The sequence below is a fragment of the Taurulus bubalis genome (genome assembly GCF_910589615.1).
Source record: "Taurulus bubalis genome assembly, chromosome: 3".
Lineage (NCBI taxonomy): Eukaryota > Metazoa > Chordata > Actinopteri > Perciformes > Cottidae > Taurulus > Taurulus bubalis.
Window position 1 is genome coordinate 19830122 of NC_136591.1, and position 24197 is coordinate 19854318.

Here is a 24197-nt window from a genome sequence, read left to right on the forward strand (position 1 = left end):
TATAAAGGACGTCCCGCCACCTTGCAACGGAGATGTCTGCCAACGTGGCAGTTGTTGAGTTGGGGAGAATAGCGTCCTGCTAATTTCGTTAGCTGGTACATGCAGAGTGCGTGTCCTGGCTGGCTCTGTTCGCCGTGAGCCAAACACACCAGGTGTTGGTTAAGGAGTCAGCAGGCAATCAACGGCTGTATGAAACGGGTAATAAAAGGTGTTTTTTTTTTTTAAAGAAAGTTTGATTCACCACAACCTCAAGAGATGCCTGAGCGTGCAGCCATGACCGGGAACCCCACATATGATGTAGGTTTTGCTGCAGCAGAATGCGACATTAGCGTTCGAGGCTCCTGGCACAGAAAATGATGATGAGCTGAAGATTAACTTTAGAAATGTTGCCTGGTCGGGTGACGTGTTGGGTGCTTCCACTATAATAATAACAATAATAATAATAATAATAATAATAATAATAATGGATTTATATAGCGCTTTTCATGATATTCAAAGACCTTTACACAACATTTTTAAATCATCCTAAAAGATATACAATAAAACAAATAAGATAAATAAAAGCAATAAGAACATAGAGCACAGTCACACATTAAAAGCAGGTCTGAAGAGGTGGGTTTTGATTTCTGGTTTGGAGACTGGTTTCTATAATGCTGTTTCACATCTTCGGAAAACGTCTCCATCCAGACTCCAGGCGCATTGTAGCGAAGTGAAACACCTGCAGCGAGACATATGTGGACGTTTACAAGTTGTATAGATTGAGAGGATGTCTGCACTGCAAAACACAAACAAATAAACAATCAAGTCCTTCACCTTTTCCCATTCTGCCTCTTTATCAACAATATCAAGTGATATGATGATGAGTGGAAATAAAAAAATGAGCTGCAGCCGGAATATGAGACTTAATGTTCTTTCTTGCTTTCCTCTGACGACAAACTTTCCTCACTTGTCTCAGCAGCGTCTCCGCCTCTAACGACCCATCGGGGGAAACATGTTTTTTTGTTTGCAGCGCGCGGCATGTGGTGCTGATGCTGCGCGCATGCGCCTGAGCCAGAAAAAAAGCCCCACTGGAGGCTGAACACCAATCAGCGCGCATATCAGACTCCACCAACCCGTCTCTCTCTCTCTCTTTCTCTCTCTCTCTCTCTCTCTCTCTCTCTCTCTCTGGCGCACTGGTTCGCTCGCAGTCTCCCTCGGACTCTTTCTCCCTCCTCGCCTCCGACAGGAAGATGGTCCCGTGCCCAGTGCGTCCTGCACGCGAACCGAAGGCGTCGCTCCTCACCGACTCGCTGCGGGACTTTTAAGCTCATCATGCCGGCGTACGCGAGGTTCCTGTTCGTGCTGCTGTGTCTGGTCCTGCTCGGGGAGTGCAGGAGACACAAAAGTAGGAAAAAGCGGTGGTCCGCGCCGACGGAGACCCACAAGCCCGGCAAGTAAGTATCGAACTAGACGCGTTTTATTTGATGTGGATTGAACTCTGACCCTTTTGGAGATCGTCATCCTGACACATGTCCTGGAGGAGCGCGAGGATCGTCACTTTGATCAGGCTCACAACTCGCAATGCGCAACAGAGCAGTTAACACTCATGCGAGTTTGACAGCAAACTGTTCGCTGACTTCAAAGAACATTCGCATGTGATCTTTTTTCCTTTCACGTCGCTATTTGTGAGGGGGTTATTTATTAATATTGGATTTATGAGAACCAAACTGTGAGTAGAAACTGTTCATAATCCAAACAGCAAATAAAGCCTTTTCCTCGATGTGTCGTGCTCTCTACATTATCTTTATAGGATTGGCTTGGGGGTAACAGAGAGGCTGTTCTTCCCTTTGACAGGATCAAACATCCCTCAGCAGCAGCTGTTTTGTCCTCATAATGTACATTCATGCATATACAAATCATGGATCATGATGTCTTTGCCCAACAAGCTGTATCAGTTCCAGACAGTGATTAATTTGTTTCTTAAAAAAGGAAGCCATGCATGTCAGTACTGCAAATCCAATGAATTCATTTATCTTTTTTTTTCATCATTGTCATAGTTTTTGTCTACATTTTCGGTCTTTTGTCTTCAAATTGCATGGTTTTGGTCCAACGGCCCAAAACCCAGATATTTAATTTACTATCATTTTCGAGAAGCTAAAACAACAAAAATGTGTTTGTTTTTTATCATTCAAAACATATTTATTTTTTCTCAATTAATTTCACCAACCAACCTTTCCAAAAACCTTTATTTTCTTAATATATTATATATATTGATACACTTTGCTTACAAACATCAAATTTTACAGAACAAAAAATTAGAATTAAAACCACAGAAAGAAAATGTAATTCAACCTGCGGCTTCCATTTATTAGGAAACAGCCCAAAACACATGATTGTATTTTTAATACATTTCTGTAACGTTTAAAATATCCCATTTTAAACAATAAATGCATCTTCCTCTTTGCCATAGATCTCCATTAAATACATATCAATGAGGCTCACTGGCACTGGATGGCACACACACTAGTTTATTTTGACTCACACAAACACGCTATCCTGCCGCCGCAAACACTCCCTAGAGCGCTAAACGTGGATTCATCCACAGCAGAAAGTAGTCCCCCAACAAATGCACCACTTCCTGCTGTTTGATTAAAAGCTAAAGCTCTCTCTCTCTCCTCTGTCTGCTCGCCTGTTGCCAGCCCTTTGTCCAAGAAGGTCTCGGACGGAACCAAATCCAAAAAGGTGAAGACCAGCCACCTTCTGCGCATCGACGACCACGACTTCACCATGAGGCCGGCCTTTGCAGGTGAGCCCTGTGAGCTTTAGGGGACGCTGTGACCAGGTCACTGGCATTGTGAGAATTATTTGAGGTTGTGTTTTTAGAGAAGAGCAGGAGAGTAGGGTTCAACTAAAAAAGAGTTAAGCTAGTGTCTTAAAACCTGCATTCTCTCTACTGGCCACCAGGAGGCGACTCCTCTGATTGTATAGAAGTCTATGCTTCATGTGTTAAACCTGCAGTCTCCCTCCTGGCCACCAGGGGGCGACTCCTCTGGTTGTATAGAAGTCAATGCTTCGTGTGTTAAACCTGCTCTCTTCCGTTTTGCTCACAAACCTAAAAAGCTCATAAATAGACGCCATGTGGAGCTCACAGCCTCGAGATGGAGGAAACAAAGAAAGCGGGATCCACTTCCCTGTATACATTCTGACACGGAGCTGAGCAGATGTCATCTTCGTCCTCTCCGAGGCCGTTATCTCTCACCTCTGGTTGTATCTTCCACTTATAAGTAGACAAATAGATACAAATGTACTAAAGTAAAAGTACTGTTAGTGTAGGAGCCATGTATCTGATTTGTGTTGAAGTCTTGTATGCCTCCAAGTACAAGGTGGTGTTTTGGTCAACGTATCCTCATACAGCGCTTTGTGTGATGTTACTCCCTGATAGTCCAGCAACACGTGTCAATCTTTGCTCTTTACAAGATTTTTCTTTTTTTTTTAAATAAACTTCACAGGAATAAACTTAGTTAGGTTTAAGAGTAGATCGTCTTTTGCGTTATAATGACTACAGAAGTGACGTTACTGAAGTACCCAAGTTACGTGACAAATAAATCAATGTTGACGTCTAGTTTCACACGAGGGACCCCGCGAGTAGACTAGTACTCAGGTGGCAACCTTCGGTTATGACATATAAGGCCAATGCAGGTGTTTTAAACCTGAATTTCCTCTACTAACCACCAGGGGGCGAGTCCTCTGGTTGTATAGAAATCTATGCTTCATGTATTACAGCTAACATTATCTCTGCTGACCACCAGGGGGCGACTCCTCTGGTTTTATAGAAGTATATGCTTCATGTGTTAAAGCTGCATTCTCTCCTGACCACCAGGGGGTGACTCTTCTGGTTGTGTAGAAGTCTATATAAATGCAAGTTACGAGTTACAGATCATGAATATATAACATAATAAATACATAAAAATAGCGAGATAAATATATCCAGATATAACCGAGGAAAAGTAATGATGTTTCTCTATATGTACTTGCGTAAGAGTCACGTAAGTTTGCTGCATTAGAACTATACTGTGACAAGTACCATGTACTCTTTTATTGTACTACTACTACTTTATTGTACGTGTGACGGAGTAACTGTAACTCAGTTCGATATCGTGTGCGTCCTTGCTCCACACCTTGAATGTCAGGAGAACGAGGCCGCTGCTGGGATTTGGGGAGGCAATTAAAAATAAGAAGCTTATTTGTTGAACCAAAGCGTCCCATTCTCTGGTATTTAGCCGGTTTAAGCACAGGAGGAGGAGGAGGTGGCGAGCTAAATGAAACGTCCCACGGGGAGTTTTTCATGCTCCTCTGGGACTTCAGTTGCAGCCAACAGATGAGAGCGAGGCTTTTTAGTCTGGCGTCTGTAAGCTTTTGTTTGCAGACTAAGGCAGAGAAGACGAAGAAGAAGAATGGAATTGTCTTATTCCAACATCAGGACATGTGGTTGGTTCCCTTGTGGCTGCAGAAGGAGCGACTGCAGCACTGCTAATGAAAGCATCTTACACGGTGGCTTCCGGTTATCGAAAGCGACGCCGCTACGCGAGTTTTGAATGAATAATGTTCATTGTTTGGCTCAGAGTCTTCTCCAATGCCTCATGGAAGCCACGGTCGGTTAGGTTTATGCTATAGGTTGATAAAAGCACCTGAAAGTGCTACTGCTGGACGGGCCCCCGAATGTGGCCCCCCATAATGAATCAAACATGCAGGAAGCTTGTTTTTCTTTGGGATGGAATATATTTGTCATCGCATCAAGTTGTGGTTTTCTTTTGTATATCTATTTATGGAGCTACTTCCTTTTCCCCCCCATCTGCCTCTGGGTTTTAATGACAAACATCTGATGAGCCGGATGGATCCGTCACGCATTAAGTCACATTTGTGTTAAAGAGAGGCAGCGCCAGTGAAGCTTTTCCCCTCATTTCACCCCCGCGGGACTCTGAGGGACCCGGCACCCAAAAATGTATCCTTTTCACTTGGATTTCTCTCCAGCTGAAGCAGCACAGTGTCTAATGCCATCTAATCCCAGCCAGGGTAAACCAACAGTGGATTTACAGTTGCTAATCCATGAAAAGAGGAGCAGTCCAGCATCATTAAGTGGAATGGATAGGTGGGGTTTTATTCCTCCCTCTATTCGAGACACACGTGTTGAAATTTCGTGAGGACAATTCAGCCTCTGAGTTACTTAACAAATGACACAGAGTGCAGCTGTAAATGGAGATATGTTCCTTTCTGTAAAAGCTTTTATAAGATTAATTTATGTTTCAGGATCAGCTGTGTTTTGTGCGATGAGGATAAAGATGGGCAGGTTTATATATAGCTGGCCACCCTTAAAGGAGAGGGAGGGGGGATAACACATTCTTCCTCTGACGAATAAAACGCTGAATCCATAAGTAATAAAACCAGCACCATCTCACTCCGACGACTGGTCTGTGGCCCAGAGCGCTACACTGCATACCTGCAGCGTTAACATACACTCATTACCTGCATCGTCTCTTTAAAAAAATACACTTTAGGCAATAATAATTTAGTTTTGCATAGCCATTATCTCACTTCCTGTAGTGGAATCTGTCCATTCACAGATAGTTTGGGTTTTATGGTAAATGGACCTGTACAGCACTTCTGACCACTCAAAGCACTACATTACATAATTCACCCATTGATGAGAGGAGCTACCATGCAAGGTGCCACATCAGATTATCAACCATTCATACACCGTAGGTGCAGCTACGGGAGTAATTTAGGGTTAAGTGTCTTGCTCAAGGACACATCGACTTGGGCTAGCGGAACCGGGGATCGAACCACTGATCCTCTGATTGAAGGACGACCCTGCTCACCACTGAGCCACAGTGGCCCTTTATGTGAGATGTCTGAGCCCTTTACTTAACATACAGACCTGTGATTGATATTGATCTTGTAATATCACAAACAGAAACACACTGAATACAGAATTATTTCTTTAAAGGCTTATTATCAGTTTATTTATTTATTTTGTATTTATTTTTTGGGACACATAAAACCAAAACTACTCTGGGGCAAGTTGGTTTGCAAGGATTTGACTAATTTGTCTGAGAATTTGTGCCACTATAAATCAGAGTCTTAACATAAATGAAAAGGGCCTCCAGGGCCCATCTAGTCGATGGGCGCAGCATTACATATTCTATATAAATTGTTGATCAAATTACCCCAAATTGATGTCACACTCTGCAAACTTCCAGCAAAGCAGTACTGTCTGGGGTAATGTATTATGTATTATGGGAAATTAAGATGAAGCTGCCAAGTGTAGTCTGCCGTGTGCGCGGCGGATAATGAGCACTTGGAAGGAACGGGGGCATCGGGGGGGCCACAGCTCATTTCTCATAGGCGTTGAATGGATGAATCCAGTCATGCTTGGGGGAACTGGTCCTTTATTTCTTTATTTTTACTCTTTTTTTGCTCAGAAAGTTTCATTAGTTTAGAAAAACAGGATGAAAAACTCAGGGAACTGCCTTCACAAGGGAAATATTCCTCTCTAGCTAAACTTCAGACTTTAATATAACTGAACATCTGCTGTCACACATCAAAATAAGAGCCCTCCCAAACACTGAAATCCTGTATTTCTCACATTAATGTTCATTATGTGGCCTACAAGTTCCTAATTAGACACAATTATGAAATTTCACCCACGGGGATGAACGAAAGTCTAAACACACAGTGGCTCAAATAATTAGTCTTGTAAAAAAAATTCAATAGCTGGATATATCCCCCACATGCGACTTCATGTCACGTTGTAAATGCGTCCGGATTGTGTGCTTTTGTTTTCCCCTTCAAACGCTTTGACGGTAATTCCTTTATAAATAGTAAGGCGTGGTGTTAAATGAAGCCGTCGGGGTTCAGCCGGCCTCTCGGGAAAGCAGAAGCGTGAAACTATATCAGCGTGGCTGCTCTGCGTGCACAAACAAGCTGCTTTTTGCACTTTAACTCTGGACTCGCAGCGTTTGCTCCTCTGTGACGTTGATGCTCGGTGTTGTTGTGGTGGTCATGTTTTGTGGGGGGTAAACACTGGCCAGGCCCAACCTCCTGCTTCATGCCCCATCTGAAAACAGGTCACACGGAAGTGCCACCGAGGGGGCCACGAGGGCCGGCAGGAATTATGATCATCGCCGAGCGTCTCTGTGACGCATTCGTGGGCCTCATCTGATGATCGGCGACGTGGAATAACTCGCTGATGCTGTCAGCTGAAAATAGCAAAAAACGGAAATCTTCTGGCGAAAAAACCACATGCAGGACGATTAATGTGTGCCTGATTGTCACACACACACACACACACACGCACGCACACACACACACACACACACACACACACACACACAAATGCACGCATGCCTCAGTTTGTCATCCTCAATTTTGAAGCCAACATTTCGAGCATCGTAGCACAAACAGATCGTCTGATTTTCGGGGAACATTCATAGCTTCGTGCCTCTTCTGGGCAGACATTTTTTTCTGTGTCCTTTGCGGCGCGGTTTAGCTACGATGGGTTTTCCGGCTGTGGCTTCCTGTGATCCAGCTGCATGGAGGGCTGAAAATAATCACAGACCAATCTTGCTCCATGAGCATTGCTGTTCCAGGCTTTTTTTTCTCAGCAGGTGTCTGGTGTTACATCCACTGAGGGGCAACAGGAGCTCAGACCTTGCTTGAATCTGGCCCATGATACGCGGCATATGGTGCGAGTAAGAGTAGGGAGGACACTCTGCCGACAGCTGGGACTGGGCACGAGTTGATATCCCCTCTTCCAGATAGCAGCTTTGCTGTTTGCCGATTGCGTAACGCTGGCAACCTCGCCGCTGCTCAGATTAACACTACAGCCGCCGATGGGCCTCTAATACACTCATGACAAAAGGGTGTGTGTGAATCTGTTTTGCTATTGGTGATGAAGCCACTAGGATATACGCTTCCGTATAACTATAAATCACAAGCACCTTTGTGAAATTTCTTTTGTTGGGTTCACACTACGAGCGGCACACAGACTGGCTGCAAGTCATTTTAAATGAAAGCCGATGGCGTAAAGCTACACAATGACACCTGACACACACTACAACAACATTTAGCTGGTTTCAACTTCCTCCAATGACGACATCAACCCATCATATGTTATTGTTTCACCTGTTTGGTTCCTTCGCAGAAAAACAAATGTCGTTAACCGGTTCCCAGTGCCGGTTAACGACATAACCAACGTCCACGAGAACTTGAGCAACACGTCGCGGCAGCTGGCCACACTCGGCCATCGGCTGTGAACTTAACAATAAATAATAACGTGGGTGGTTTCTGCACCGTAGGTTATTTTTGTGGAAATGGTCGTTTTGTATTTTAAACGCTGTCAACAGGGGGTTCCGCAAGGTTCTACTCTGGGTCCCGTTTGTTTACAGATTATATTAAATTGTGTTTAATTTTCACATTGACACATAGCAAGCTATGACCAAAATTGGATATCTGATAACAGAAACAGCAAGTTTTTCAGTACGTTCAGTAAGTTCTTGTCATATATCACTTCCTTTTTAAACTGACAAAAGTACGAAGTCCTGCCTGCAAAATAAAACTGCTTTTAGTTTTTGTCAATCATTTTAAGTTATTTAAAAGTAATGATTGCAAAGTAGTCCACCCTTAAATGTAGCAGTTTTAACTGTTGTCTGATAGTTTGTTTTTCTCATACATTTTCTTGTGTGTAATTATTCTGTTTTAATTGTACTCTTTACATCATTAAAATTGAGGGCATGACCTCAATTATTCCTAGATGTTTAAACACAAGTTGAATAAATGAATGTGCAGACATTGTCAGAAGATACCGTTTTAAAAATGGTTCACATTGGACGTTGAAACATCGTCATTGAATGTAATCTGGGCCCTATTCTTTGTACCTGGCTCAACAAAGTCGAGCAAATGTCTTATTATCCATCTTAAATTAACGAGATGATTGACATCAGGCTAACTCGGTTTCTCCATGGTTGATCCGTGCTGAAACGATCTTGTTAATTGTAACCAGACGTCAGTCATCTGGATAAATGCGCGCGCTCGCTCCTCTTCAGAAGGGATAATAATCGAGCACTGACACCATGATGTTCTAACAGTACAATGTCAAATAAATTCAGAAGAACCTTCTTTTTTTTTCTCCGATGAGAAGCAGGAGATGATCATGAATGCATATGAGGAATTAATTACCTTTATAATGGCAAAATGTAATGCTGCATTCACAGCAAACGTTGTTGGTGTGAACGCAGCTTAACAGCGCCCCCGTTGCGAGACATAAGCGTCGCAAATATAACAGACAAGTTCAATGCGTCAGTGTTGGGAAAATCAATCAGATTATATTTATTTAAATGTGCCTGCTGGCAGTAGTATACGATTAAATATATGCTTATGAGGATATATGTACTGTATGCGCGTATGTATCATGTACTATATATGTGTATATACATGTATGTGTAGATTACCATATATTTAGGAGTTTGAATATGTGTATGGGCGGATCAGTATGTATGTATTATTCATAATTAGAAATTCAATCAATTGAAGCAGTGAAAAGAAATTGTGTGCGATTCTCTGTATTCTTATCACAAGTTCATCTTAATCACTTTCTACAATAATGATATGTATGGTGTACGAATAACACTTTCATATAATTATGAATGCTTTCAACACATCCATAAATTAAGCGCAAAATAAATGTTACGGACAGCACAGCATGCAACGGCTTTCCCGATGTTCTCTGCATCGCCGACACTGTACAGAAATGTACCGCTCGCAAAAAAGCACAAGGCAATGCATAGAGTCTGTCGGCAATGCTCTGCTGCGCCATGTGCAGTTCAATGTGCGGCTCGAGGAGCTCTCGTAAATAAATGATTCCTTGTCGGCAGAATCTATAGCGCCGCGTACAGGAGGTCATGGTGATGTGAGAACGGATCTTGGTGATCTCGAAGAACTCTCTCTCTAATATAACTAATATCGCTCCTTCATCAATGAGGAAGGGAGCTGCCTTCTTTATCCGGTGGGAGTGGCCCTCTTATCCAGTGAATTTCAGTAAGCCTGCGCGGGAGCAGGTTTACATTTTTGGCTGTGTTGATATGGCGATTTTTCTTGCTTCCAGGAACCGGAAAGCCTGACCTACGTCATCTTATCCTGAAAATTAGCCCGCTAACTCAGTAAGCCAGCTACGAAGAATAGGGCTCTGGGGTCTCACAGAATTGTCCAATATGATTATTTCATCAGGAGATATATTTCTCTTTCGATCTACCTGGTTCTGATCAAATATATCATTAAAATAAACAGTGTGTCAGGTTTCCACAATAATATGCATCTTTGCCGATGCCAGTAGGTCACACAGTCCTGTACTTTGAGATCTTCTTATTCTTTAAGTCTCGGCAAATCAAAGATAGTTAATAAGCCTGACATGTTCTGTATGTGCATCTGTTTGATTTCTACATGCAGGTCCAGCTGTGCCCGTCGGAGTGGATGTTCAGGTGGAGAGTTTGGACAGCATATCGGAGGTAGACATGGTAAGTGGCTTAAATGTGTGAAAGCCATGCGGTGCAGTACACACTGAGTTTGAGATGGAGGACATGGATTACAAATAATGTAGGTGCTGTAATCTGACAGCAAAATAACTAGAATCTGCTGCAGATACACGCTTAGAAATAAGGGTTATAAAATGGGTTCTTTGTAAGACTTGAGAAGTGTTCCATTAGAAACTCTTGTCATCCCTTTTTGAAGAAAGATTTCTTTAAGGTGGTTGAGCTGCACCACATCAGCCCCGGCCCTTTAAGAGCCTCATGAGGAACCCTGGGTGGATTCTAGATGAAAACCTTAAAATATAAAGTGGTACCTTGTTCCTTCCTTGTTGGGTTCTATGAAAGACTTGGAATATAAAGGATTCTTGGTAGAACCATCTGGCTGTTCTGTAGATGAAAACCTTGGATATAAAAATATCTTCTTGTTCGCACCCTTAGAAGGTGGAAAGGTTCTTGAAAGATCCTGCAGAAAGGTTTCTTGGTGGAACCATCACAGTACAAGGGTTGTCTGGGAGGTTGCCTCATAGGATGTTCTGGTTGGAACCTTTCACATATGGTTCTAGGCAATACCCTTTATGTTGGATTCTAGGTAGCACCCCCTGAAATGGTTCCAGGTAGCACAGGAACTAAAAAGGGTTGGCCAAGGAGGCCAAGGATCTCTATAGGGTTCTAGTTACCACATTTATTTCAGTGTACTGAAAATAACTCAATTAATAACAATTAATCAAACTGTTGAATGAATCACCAACTATGTTGATAATCGATTAATAGGTTTGAGTAATTCTAAAAAGAAAAAAAAAGAAATATTCTCAGATTCCAGCTTCTTAAATGTAAATATTGTCATGACAGTAAACCAGAATCAGAATCAGAAACCGTTTATTTGCCAGGAATGTTTACACAAACGAGGAATTTTTCTAGGCGGAAGGTGCATACATTAGACATGAGACGTTAGACGAGACAAACAACAATCAACAATCAACGACAACAACAGTGCCATGGGTATTAAATTAAGTATCAGATAAAGTGCTCAGACAAACAGATAACGTTAATGTAAGTGTATGTTAAAGTGACATGTGCGTTTAAGTTAAAGTGTATGTTAATTGACATGAGTGTTTAAATATGAAGTGTGCAGGTGATTGACTGGTAAGAAGAAAGAAAAGAAAGAAGAATAGTCCTGGGGGTGACAGAGTCAGTCAGTGAGGGACCCGGGCTCTGTTGATGAGCCCGACGGGAAATAACTTTTAGTGTGGCGTGAGGTCTTGGTCCTGATGGACCTCAGCCTACTGCCAGAGGGAAGGGACTCAAACAGTTTGTGTCCAGGGTGAGAGGGGTCAGCTACAATCTTCATAGCTCGCTTCAGAGTCCTGGGAGCGAACAAGTCCTGGAGGGATGGCAGATTACAGCCAAACACCCTCTCAGCAGAGCGGATGATGTGCGGCAGCCTGCCCTTGTCCTTGGTAGTGGCTGCGGTGTGCCAGACGGTGATGGAGGAGCAGAGGATGGACTCAACGATGGCAGTGTAGAATTGCACCATCATTTTCTTTGGCAGGTTGAATTTCTTCAACTGCCTCAGGAAGAACATCCTCTGCTGGGCCTTCTTAGTGATGGAGCTGATTGCAGTTTCTCAGAGTACAGTCATTTAGCATCTCTCACCGCCTTGCTAAACCTGTCCTCACAGAAGCTGATGTATGAAGTTACAGCCTCTGTGAACTCATCCAGACTGTTAGTAGCAGTCCTGAAGAAATCCCAGTCTGTACAGTCCAGGCACGCCCGAAGATCCTCCAGAGCCTCACTGGTCCACTTCTTGAATTTCATCACCACAGATTTGCAGAGCTTTAGTTTCTGCCTGTATGAGGGAATCAGGTGAACCATGGCGTGGTCAGAGTTTCCCAGAGCAGCACGAGGAACGGCTTGATAAGCCCCACGGATTGTGGTGTAGCAGTGGTCCAGAATGCTCTTCTCTCTAGTAGGGCATTTACATTACATTTCATTTAGCTGACGCTTTTATCCAAAGCGACTTACAATAAGTGCAATTCCACCATGAGTACAAACTCAGAACAACAAGAATCAAGAAAGTACAATTTCAATAAAGTTAAACTGCAAAGTTCTATCAGTAAGTGCCATCTAAGTGCTACTCGAGTGCTACTACGGCGCTACCTTCCTTATTCAAGGTGTAGTCGAAAAAGATGTGTTTTTAGTTTGCGACAGAAAATGTAGAGACTTTCTGCTGTCCTGATGTCAATGGGGAGCTCATTCCACCATTGAGGAGCCAGGACAGCAAACAGTTGTGACTTTGTTGAGTGTTTAGCTCGCAGTTACGGAGCTACAAGCCGATTGGCAGAAGCCGAGCGGAGCAAACGAGCTGGGGTGTACGGTTTTACCATGTGCTGGATGTAGATAGGACCCGATCTGTTCGTAGCAAGTACCAATGTTTTGAAGCGGATGCGGGCGACCACCGGTAACCAGTGAAGGTCGCGGAGGAGTGGAGTCGTGTGGCCTGCGGCGACATGAATGAGACAAACTCATGTGGGGAGTAGAAGGGTTTGCAGTGGATGATGAGGGATTCCAGGGCCGGCGAACAGTGCTGTAGAATCACTGTTACGTCGTTACACCAGCTGTCGTTGGAATAGAAACAGATTCCTCCACCCTTCGTCTTGCCGGAGAGCTCCGTGTCGCGGTCCGCTCTGAACAGCTGAAAGCCAGCCAGCTGGAATGCGGAGTCCGGTATCGATCCACAGAGCCTGGTCTCCGTGAAGCACAAAACGGAGGAAGAAGAAAAGTCTCTGTCTTTCCCCACAAGAAACTGTTTGTCCAATTTGTTGCACAATGAGCGGACATTGGAGAGAAAAATTCCCGGCAGCGCTGTACGAGATCCCCGTTTACGGAGACGCACGAGCGCGCCAGCACGTTTCCCTCTCCAACGCTGTTTCAAGGTGGGTTAAGGTGAGCGCACCTTTCGCGAGAATGTGCAGTAATTCCACAGAAGTAAAAAAATTCGGAAATAGGTCTGCTGGAGTTGTTCCCCTGATGTTCATGAGCTCATCTCTGGTGAAAGAGCTCCGGGAATCGCAGCAGAAAACAGCATTTAAGACAAAAACAACAAAAAACAATGAGCGCCAACACACCGAGGCCATCTGCGGTGCCATCTTGTATAAACTGAATATCTTTGAGTTTTGGACTAGGATTTGAGGATGTCATCTTGGGCTTTGGGAAACTTTGATTATCTGACATTTTATAGACAAAACAACGAATCAAGTAATCGAGAAACTAATTGCCAACACAGCTAATAAGGCAGGAACCCTCTTAACAGCATGATAATGAACACATGAGCGCAACAATGACTAAAATTATGGCGAATCGCGTCTCCTCAATCCAATTTGTTTGATTAGACTCACGAGATCAGAGCCCGAACATAGTTCACAGTAATCCGTTGCCCTTTATCAGATATCTGTGTTTGGCTTTCTGCACTTTGAACTGACGGACGAATGCAACCTTTCGGTTATCGTCATTTAGCTGTTGTTTTCAGTTGGATTATCAGAATCAGATTATGAAAGCTCAATGGTAGGAATTGTTTATTTTTCCTGAGTAATGTAATTAAATCAACCTTCTGTTCTGGAACCAAAAATTGGATCCAAACCCGTCGTCCTGATGTTGTGTAAGCTCCCGTTTGCAAGGACGACCAAGGATTACATTTAATTTGGATCCCAGTGTGTATTTAATTGTTTTGGAGCAGAAGGGGGGGGGGGGGGGGGGGTATGAATGATTTCAGACGACGGCTGCTCTTAATGACATTATGTCATATCACAAAGCTGCAGGATGCAGTCACACAGCAAACAATCCTCTGCTGTTTCATGTAGAGGTTGACGGGTTTTGTACAGACAAGATTTTAAAAAGACCCCATTGTCTACATTTCTCATGAAAAGACCCAAACCAACAATGTGTCGGTCTATTTATCAATACTTTCTGAGGCCTGTCTGTGGCGTTCAGCTCCGAGCCCATTGGTTAAAATGTTAAACATTTCCTAAAACCTCACAAGGCTCAGTAATTTCCTAAAAACAGCTGGCAATTGTATAGTTTTAAGCAAACATTATTAACCTGGGAAGGGCAGTGGCAGTCAAACTAACTCACAGTATCGATCGGTGGCCGCTAACACCAAATTCAAGTTACTGTGGGGCGCGACCCTCTAGTGGGGCGCGGAGGTATTACAGGTGGGGCGCAGGGGGGTGATGCAGATTCTAAAAAAGACATTTTTTTATAATCCTCTATTAATCCCATAGTGGGGAAATTAAAAGCCTACACCCATGTGAGATCTCCGTGAGGTCGTCTTTTCTGCTGTTGCGTTTCTCAAAACAGAATACAGTAGTAGTGTCTGCATAGCAACAGGGGTTGGAGGCCAGAAGACAAGGGTAATCTAGGACCAATGGAAGCTGTGGATTGTGTTTCGTGAACAGAACATATGTTGAGCACCTCTCTTGACCGTGCCTGTTTAGTCATAAGCAATCCATATAATCCAGCAGCACTGTAATCCCAAAAGGGATTCAATAAACCAAGAGGCAGCAAGAGAGTAGAGTCCCTCGTAGTGAGACTTAATCCAGAAGCTGTTTTCTGTTTCTGTCACCACCCCTCCAGGACTTCACTATGACCCTGTATCTGAGGCACTACTGGAAGGACGAGAGGCTGGCCTTCCCGAGCTCCACCAACAAGAGTATGACCTTTGACGGCCGCCTGGTGAAGAAGATCTGGGTGCCCGATGTGTTCTTCGTCCACTCCAAGAGGTCTTTCATCCACGACACCACCACTGACAACATTATGCTGCGTGTGTTCCCCGACGGTCATGTCCTGTACAGCCTGAGGTGAGGAGAGCAGCGCCCCCCACAAACACACACACACACACACACACACACACACACACACACACACACGCACACACACACACACACACACACACACACACACACACACACACACACACCACACACACACACAGATATCTGTCATCTCGGGGCCTTTTCTTACACCAACCAAATGTGACTTGGCAGGTCTTATTGCAGCATGCACAGAGCTGGTGATGTTTACACTCTGCTGTCCCCCCACAGGGTTACAGTTACGGCTGCATGCAACATGGATTTCAGTCGTTTCCCTTTGGACTCGCAGACGTGCACGCTGGAGCTGGAAAGCTGTAAGTACTCCTCTCTGTTGCTCAGAATATAGACTGTTTATTTGTTTGGAAGCCTTGGGTTTGGCTGTTTTTCCAGCAACCAATGAACAGAAGTGACCATATTTGGATTATAGAGGAGAGATATAGAGATGCTGTTTACGGCTGTCAATCATCTTGTAGCCCCACCCTAAAGCATACCCTTTCGTCTATTTGACTTTATATGGACCATAATTTACAAAATGCACATCATGCTGTATTGAAGAAGACTTGTATAGAAGTCTATGAGAAAATGACTCTACTTCTCTTATTCCCTCAGTAAACATTGTAAACATGAGTTTATGTCTCAATCTCTAGTTTCAAGTCTTCTTCAATACAGCATGATGTTCATTTAGTAAATGATGGTCCACTTATACTCAAATAGACCATAAAGCAGGGTATACTTTAGGGCGGGGCTACAAGGTGATTGACAGATCTCTACCAAAGACGTCGTCTCTATGTCACTCCTCCCTATTCCTCGTATGTGGTCACTTCTGTTCACTGGTTGCAAAAAAAACAAGATGCCGATGGCCAAAACGCCAAACTAGAGGCTTCAAAACGTCCACAAACCAACGGGTGACGTCATGATGTCTTCGCCCACTTCATACATACACTCTGTGGTTTGCACATACAAGGATTTTGACAACAAGCACAGTGCAATAGTATAAGACATGATTAAAAATAAATGATGTGAAAGTGTACAATAGAATACGATTAAACACACAAACAATAAAAGAGTATGTTAAAATAAGTATGTTATGATGCCGTTGGTTACAGAAAATCCTCACATACTGAAGCCTGTATTCGTCCAACTCGCTGATACTGATACTGCAGTCTTGCATTCATGCTGTTTTTCTTCAGATGCGTACACAGACGAAGACCTGATGCTGTACTGGAAAAGCGGCGACGAGTCCCTGAGCACTGATGACAGGATTTCTCTGTCTCAGTTCCTCATCCAGAAGTTCCACACTACCTCCAGGCTGGCTTTTTACAGCAGCACAGGTAGACGGGCAAAACAATGCCGACTTTACATTAGGGGTGGAAATCACCAGAGGTCCCATGATTCGATTTTATCACGATACTTGGGTCCCGATTCGATACTATCGCGATACTGCAATACTGCAATATATTGAGTATTGCGATTTATTCCCTTTTTTCCACCGCAGATTGTCCTCAAAGGAAACCTTTGTCAACATATTGTATCTAAAGATACCGTTTTCAGTCCGTTCATCTCACTTCAATAATTTTTATTGCAGCAAAATGTGATTGTCAAGCAAACAAAATGACCAACATTGTCATAAATGTTGCACCTGACAAACTGAACTGTTTGCATTACAGTCTACATAGTCGTTTCATTATTACAGTCTATATAGTCACTTCATCGCTACAGTCTACATAGTCGTTTCATTATTACAGTCTACATAGTCGCGTCATTCGAGCTGGACGCGCGCGCCGGAGAGGGGGCGGGACTTGCCTCCGTGCAAACAGTTTTATTTTCCGCCATTCACCAAGGAAATAACCACTCTTTCTGCTTCGTACTTGTTGTGGAAATCCCAAAAAGGTCGGAACAGCAAACACCCCTGTGTCTATGGGTTTAGAATATTATCCGTAGCCGCACACAGCTCGGTGGATTTCACGCGAGGAAGTACGTCTGAATGACGGCCACTTCCAACGCTTCTAGAGGACCAGGAGCCAGTTTGATGCTTTTTTTAATGTCTTTGACCAGCGCTGTTGCGCATGTTGTCCTGTGTGTCGTGCAACAGCTGTGCGAGCAGCGGCGCTATGATTGACATGAAGTCCAGAAGTTTGATTTAAACGCGGACGGCACATTTCTAATTTCTTTCTCGGATGTCTCCATGTTTGTTTTTACCAACTTCCTACGCTGACCCGGGACCTCTGCTGACCTCACCACAAAACAACACAGCACCATCTAGTGGGCTGAAAAAGCAATTGATTTTATTTTTCGAGGACCAAAAAGTTTATAATTGATACTTGGCTTCCGTGTATCAATACAATATCGGCACTCAAAATATTGCGATACTATGCTGAATACATTTTTTGCCCCACCCTTAGCGTACACCCAAACCGCTTGTGTCCCACTTCTTCACACTGGAAGCCCCACAGCTGGCCCAAGCTGGTGTCCACTATGTAGGCGCCGTCTCCGTGCCTCACCATGAAGGACACGTCCAGGCTCTGAGCAGGCGAGTTCAGGAACATGAACACCTGCCTTCTCAGAGACTGGGCGTGCCTTAGTGTTAGATCCCTGCATCCCAGATTAACTTTGGCCCACTGTCAAACTTTCCAAACTTCTGTAATTCATTAATTATCGTTTCGTTCGGGATGAAGGAGAGGAGGGGAGAGGAGGAGGGATGAGAGGACAGGAGGGGAGAGGATAGGCGGGAAGAGGGATGAGGGGAGAGGAGGAGGGATGACAGGAGGGGAGGGGAGAAGAGAGGAGAAGAGAGGAGGAGAGAAGGGGAGGACGGGTGGAGAGTGGAGAGTGGAGAGAGGAGAGGAGAGGAGAGGAGGAGTGGAGAGGAGAGGAGGGAGCAGAGGAGGGGGAGGCAAATCCAGGTCTCAGCTCAGCATCCTCTTAACACCCTGGTCCATGCCAGTGGCTGGATGCATGTGACAGGCGCTCCAGTGCTCCATATCCTATGCCCATGTTTGGCTCTTCTTTCCGGTAACAGTAAGCAGAGATGACAAGGAAAAGCCTTTTCCCACACGAGTGCCTCTGGCCGCCGCTGGGTTCACAGAGGTCAGGTCACTGGCCCAAGGCGATGGGGCAATAATCTCCGGACGCCAAATCATCTTATGTAACACGTAGTTTGAGTGTTTGGGAATGATTCATAATTGGTCCAGAGGGGAGAGAGGAGACACGCTTACGTAATAAAAAAGCACAGAAGAAGAAAAAAAAGGGAAGGAGGGAGAGGAGTCCTCCAGAGGACTTTTTATTTTTCTTCCACCATGTGCAGCTAAAAGGTAAAGCCAAAAGAGAGCTGACCCCACTCTTTCAGTCAGCCCCTGAATTTAGAAAAAAACAGGCTGGTATGAAAAAATACAATAAGGAGCATACAGCACATTTCATACAGACAGCATGTTGAATATATAATGTAGAGCACTGTGGATGTGATCATTAGGGACATTAAAGGGCCAGACTACATGGAAACAGCTGGACAGCGCAGAAACATCAGTATTAATTTAGAACATTTTAATGTTGTAGTCCAGCCTGTTAACATCCTCAATATTGCTTAATTAACTATTTAACTTTTATCAGCATTATTTTTCAAGAAACATTTGTATAACTGGAGACGGCTCCTACAGGCTCGCTGTGTGGCAATTAGTATGTAACTTGATTAAGTGGTCATTATAAACCAAAAAGGGAAAGCACCTCAATGGCTAATCCTGAGGCCTTGTATTGTCGAGAGGCAATAATGTACTTTTAATACATAAATATTTCAGTTGTATGGTGCGAATTTGTGTTTAATCAACGTATAACCACCTACTGACGGGTTAATCAGACCTTGATATTGATATTAAAGAGTCTGAAGTAATTGGGTTGGCCGAGTGGAACCAGTGGTGGGCCGTCAGGGCCTGCTAAGCCTTCTCTGCTGGCCTAAACAGAATCAAAAAGTTATAGCTATTTTATAATTTAATTGTTTTTCACAAATACACTACATGTACTATAATTATTTTTCCCTATTAGCTTATTTTCTCATTGCACAGCTTCCTCCGCCTTCAGACTGCAGCTTCCAGCCTGCTACGTGGCCGCTGTTTAAGGATCTGAGCACTCATCCAATCACATTTCACCTCTGTTTCTCTGGTAGATTAGCTGCTTAAACTACATCAGGGGTTCTTAACCTTTTTGACCTCGGAGCCCAACTTTTCAAGTACAAAGTGCCCCGGGGCATATTCAAATATTAACACTGTATTGGTTTATTCAGTAATTGATCACACTCTTGGTTTGATTTGTATTCAATAACTAAATCAAATCTACCTACAGTTCAACAAGCAAAAACCTTATCAAATAAATGACCTGATACAATGTGATCATCACAAAGACATGTATTGATCATGTGTATGTAAACTTGCACAGACATGTCATGGAACAAATCAAGCTAATACAATAACTCATGTTCGGCAGCACTTTCATCTTCATTATTTCGTTTTAAATACTTCTCTATAACTTTCGCTACAGGATAGCTAGCTGCTGGCTGAGTGTCTTCTTCTGCTTATTGGAGCCTGTTAAATAGCTGCCTGACGCAATACCAAGTGGTGGGAAGCTGTATTGTAACAGAGTGTCTCGTGGATAACAGTAATATCTCTGGTGTCCTCAATTCAATACCTATGCGTTCCTGCGGCCCACAGGTGAAAAACAATTTGTTTTATTTGTAAATGTTTTTTTTCACAATTTGTGGTCCCTATGACGGTTCAAACTTTTCTAAAGGACAGTTCTTTTCCTTTTTGAACCCTATCTCCAACTGCTATTTTTCTTTGACTCAAGTGGTCTGAACGACCCCCTTTAGTGCAGAGACCCGACGATTGTTGTGTCTTCCCTTTTCTTCCACCGTGTCGAATCAGCTCAGCTCAAGCAGTTTTTCAGATCCTGATGGGTTTAAAGTCCTTGCCATCGCCGGTGTTTGACACTCCTGGCTTCATTATAGCCGTCACTTCAAAGTCAAATTAGTTCAAACGGTTACCGATGTTACACGGCGTCTCCGCTGCCTGAGCGTCTGGGCCGGGTATCGGTACTCGATAACTTTTTAGTTGTTGACCGAAGTAACCAAGTACTATCGAAACTTCTCCAGTCAAACAATACCTGCAAACGACACTGAGTGACAGACTGAGGGTTAGGGGACGGCGTTGTCAGCGGTAAGCGCTGTACATCCGCTAAAATATCAATCAAAATGTTTGCTGGGAAAATGGACAATAGCTTAGTTTACTGATAGGACGGAACAGGACTGAGATATTGTATTCATTTGTGCAGGGAATTACACGCTAAATATGCATTTTTTTACGTCTTATGCAGCCAGAGGCATTATGCTTTCAGGTTGTCCGTATTTGTATCTCGGGAACACCTTGAGAGAATTACTTCACATTTGGTACAAACGTCCACCGGGACTAGAGGTTGAACTGATGTGATTTTAGAGGTCAAAAGTCACTGTGACCTCACGTCCGTCCCATTCTCGTGATAACACCTGAGGCAAATTTCTTCAAATCTGGTGCAAAAGTCCACCTGGACTCAAGGTGGAGATGATTAGCAGTTGGTGGTCAAATGTCACTGCAACCTCATAAAACACTTTTTTTGGCCATAAGTCAAGAAGTAATTCTGCTAATAATGACAATTTAAATGTCCCTTTATTATGTCTAATAAAATGATAAACTGACATTTTGGACAGACATGGCTATAAACTGCAAAGGCGGAAGCAAACAACCGTGAGGTTGTAATTATAGTTTACATGAGTTCTAATGATAATAAATAAGAAGTGCCAAAAGTGTCACAGTCAAATAACTAATGTATTTTTTAACTTGTCAGTTTGGTCTGTGAACTGTCTCTAAAGACAGCAGTGTTCAAGGTTGAACACAGTGCTGCTAAAGGAATTAAATAGTCACATATATTAATTATATTAATAAATATATAAAAGCTATTTGAAAGCTTCTACTGAGTGAAGCTTTCAAAAGCTCTGAAAATAATTGTTTGGCTTTGCTCACTAAGGTTTTACCCGGTGAGATTAGCACGGGATCCAGAGAAAAGCTGTTCCTCTGAGAAATGTTTTTGTAACTCAGAAACTAGAGCACTAATGTGAAGAAAAACACCTTTTGGGGCTATTTCAACATATTTCTCATATTCCCCTCTCATTGTTATTTGCGACCTTTCTTTGCTCTGCTGTCATAAATGTTGTTATCCAATGCGATTATCTCCTTTCTCTTCAGATCTTGTTTTTTGTTCATTTTTTAGGTCCATCCAGATTCTACCGCCCCAGTGCAGATTAGTTCATTCCACCTGGCTGCGTGTTTATTGTGGTATCATTTCAGTTTGTTACCTCGACACATAAAACAACAAATATTCACGTTATTCTGCTTCTTCCCTGTCTCCAGGCTGGTACAACCGTCTGTACATCAACTTCACTCTGCGGCGTCACATCTTCTTCTTCCTGCTGCAGACCTACTTCCCCGCCACTCTTATGGTTATGCTGTCCTGGGTGTCCTTCTGGATCGACCGCAGGGCCGTCCCTGCCAGGGTTTCACTAGGTAACACACTGTTAGAGTGCAATGTGTGTCCACAGCACCATGACAGTGGCCTTTTTTACGAGATGATAAGATCAATAATATATTTTATGTCCACGTTGGGTATGGAGTCAGGGTGTGGTTTGACTAGCTTAGCACAAAGACTTGAAGTGGGGGTAAATGGCTATCCTGGCTCTGCCTTTAAAATAAAATGAAAACATCTTCCAACAATTCTAAAGATAATGAACACACTTGCCATGTTTACATCAACATATGTGTATGTGCATTTAGAGAGAATGAGAACATCTTTTTGGAAATGTCAAAATTCAATAAATTGCGCGCAGGTGGATTTTGCTTTTGTCATAATAGCGTTGATGCACTAAATATTATTATCAAAACGCCTTTGCCGAATAAGTTCTGACATAGCAAACATTTAACTCAGGTGACTGATCAGCTGTTTTAGCTGTCTTTGTCTCCGGACAACATGAAACATGACCAAAACCAGCTGACATGAATGAACAATTAAAACTTTCTAAAGACCCTTTCTCCATTTTTCTCTCGTAGGTGGTTGGATGGCTGAGGACACTCTTAGCAGGATTACAGCTATGCGTAGCTTTTAGCGCAAACTGCTAACGAAATTGCGCCGCAGCGAAGTTTTTTCACTCCAAACCAGTTTGCATTTCTTTTTTGGCGACATTTCAAAATTCACTTGACAGTTTAATTGCATTACCGGCTATTGACTCTTGCTTGTTTAATCTGTACACAGAGTGTAATGTAATATGGCAATGTGTGGTTTTAAGTCGGGTTACAGCCTCAATGTTGCCAAATTAAGGACTTTCTTGCTAGATTTAGGGATTTTCAAAAACCCTTTTTTTTGCACCTAGTGACAAATTTATTCGGCGGACCTTAACTCCTCTGCCTTGAAGAAAGTCTGTCCAACTTTCATCTGTGGACATGATGCCACAATGTTTGTGTGGGCGAAATACAGCTTAGCGAATTGTTATCAACTGATTTCTTTTCCAACTTGTTGTACTGGAACATATCACGTGACATCATCCCTATTGTTTCTCTGGGGACTGCCTTCTCCTTTTCTTTTTCTTTTTAACAGTTTCAGTTTCCCCAGTTTTAAGTCCCAGAGGTTATCTCAATTCTGGATCGACGCAGATGAACACGGACATGAATCCTCTTCATGTTTCAAACAAGGTCGTCTGTTCTCTGTGCTTCAGGTATAACCACGGTGCTCACCATGTCCACCATCATCACCGGAGTTAACGCCTCCATGCCCAGGGTGTCCTACATCAAAGCTGTGGACATTTACCTCTGGGTTAGTTTCGTCTTTGTCTTCCTCTCTGTGCTCGAGTACGCTGCCGTGAACTACCTGACGACGGTGAGGGACGGTAAAGACCGCAAGCTCAGAGAGAAAGCCCGGCAACAGGTACCTTTTTTAAATAAACGCTGTACGTCTTCTAAACAGTGCCTTCAACTTCTCATTCGATCCTGATTAATTTTCCTTTCTTTTGCCCAGTCGCAGTCGCTCCCCTGCACCTGTGGCATGTCCCATGCCAGGACCATGATGATGGACGGCACGTACAGTGAGGCGGACGCCAACAGCCTGGCGGGGTACACACGGGGCTCCATAGCGGGCGAGGATTCGTCGGAAAAACAGGAGCGGATGGTGGTGCATCTCTCCCTGGACAACGAGCCGACGGGGACCAAGAAGAAGGGCCTCCGTGGCTTCCGGATCATCCAGAACACCCACGCCATCGACACCTCCTCTCGCATGATCTTCCCCGGCGCCTACATTCTGTTCAACCTGGTCTACTGGTGTGTGTACTGCTGAGCATTTGAGCCAAAAAACTGCATCATCTTTTTGTTGACCTTAGAAGAGAGAGATACAGCTTTTTGGAGCATTGGGTTTTTGAAGGGATGGCATAAGAATATTGGATGCTTCTGTGTGTGAAATATCTCAAAACTCTGGCCCACATGTCATCGCTGGACTGAACCGCTTCAACAGCTACTCCTGCTTTACATGCTTACATCACAAGCTCATTCTTACCCTTAATCAGTGTGCGAAATACATACGTAGTTTACAAGATTTAATTGATGCCAGCCACGGCAACTAGGCTGCACACACATCAGTCAGTAATCGGCTAATATCGGTGACAATAAAACCACTCACACAACTACACAACAAAGCCCTGTGACAGAATACGCAC

At 43.5% G+C, this 24197-nt stretch overlaps 1 protein-coding gene across 1 annotated transcript; it reads left to right on the plus strand.

The window, feature by feature from the left end:
- Window positions 1-1311: 1311 nt before the first annotated feature.
- On the plus strand, window positions 1312-23821 carry LOC306734803 (gamma-aminobutyric acid receptor subunit rho-2-like; the record flags this gene model as incomplete). The annotated part of the gene is made up of 9 exons (XM_079216196.1): window positions 1312-1433; window positions 2679-2785; window positions 10480-10547; window positions 15189-15412; window positions 15656-15738; window positions 16615-16755; window positions 21853-22005; window positions 23208-23416; window positions 23507-23821. 9 exons carry the CDS (start codon window positions 1312-1314, stop codon window positions 23819-23821), a joined length of 1422 nt encoding a protein of 473 aa, XP_079072322.1.
- Window positions 23822-24197: the final 376 nt, after the last annotated feature.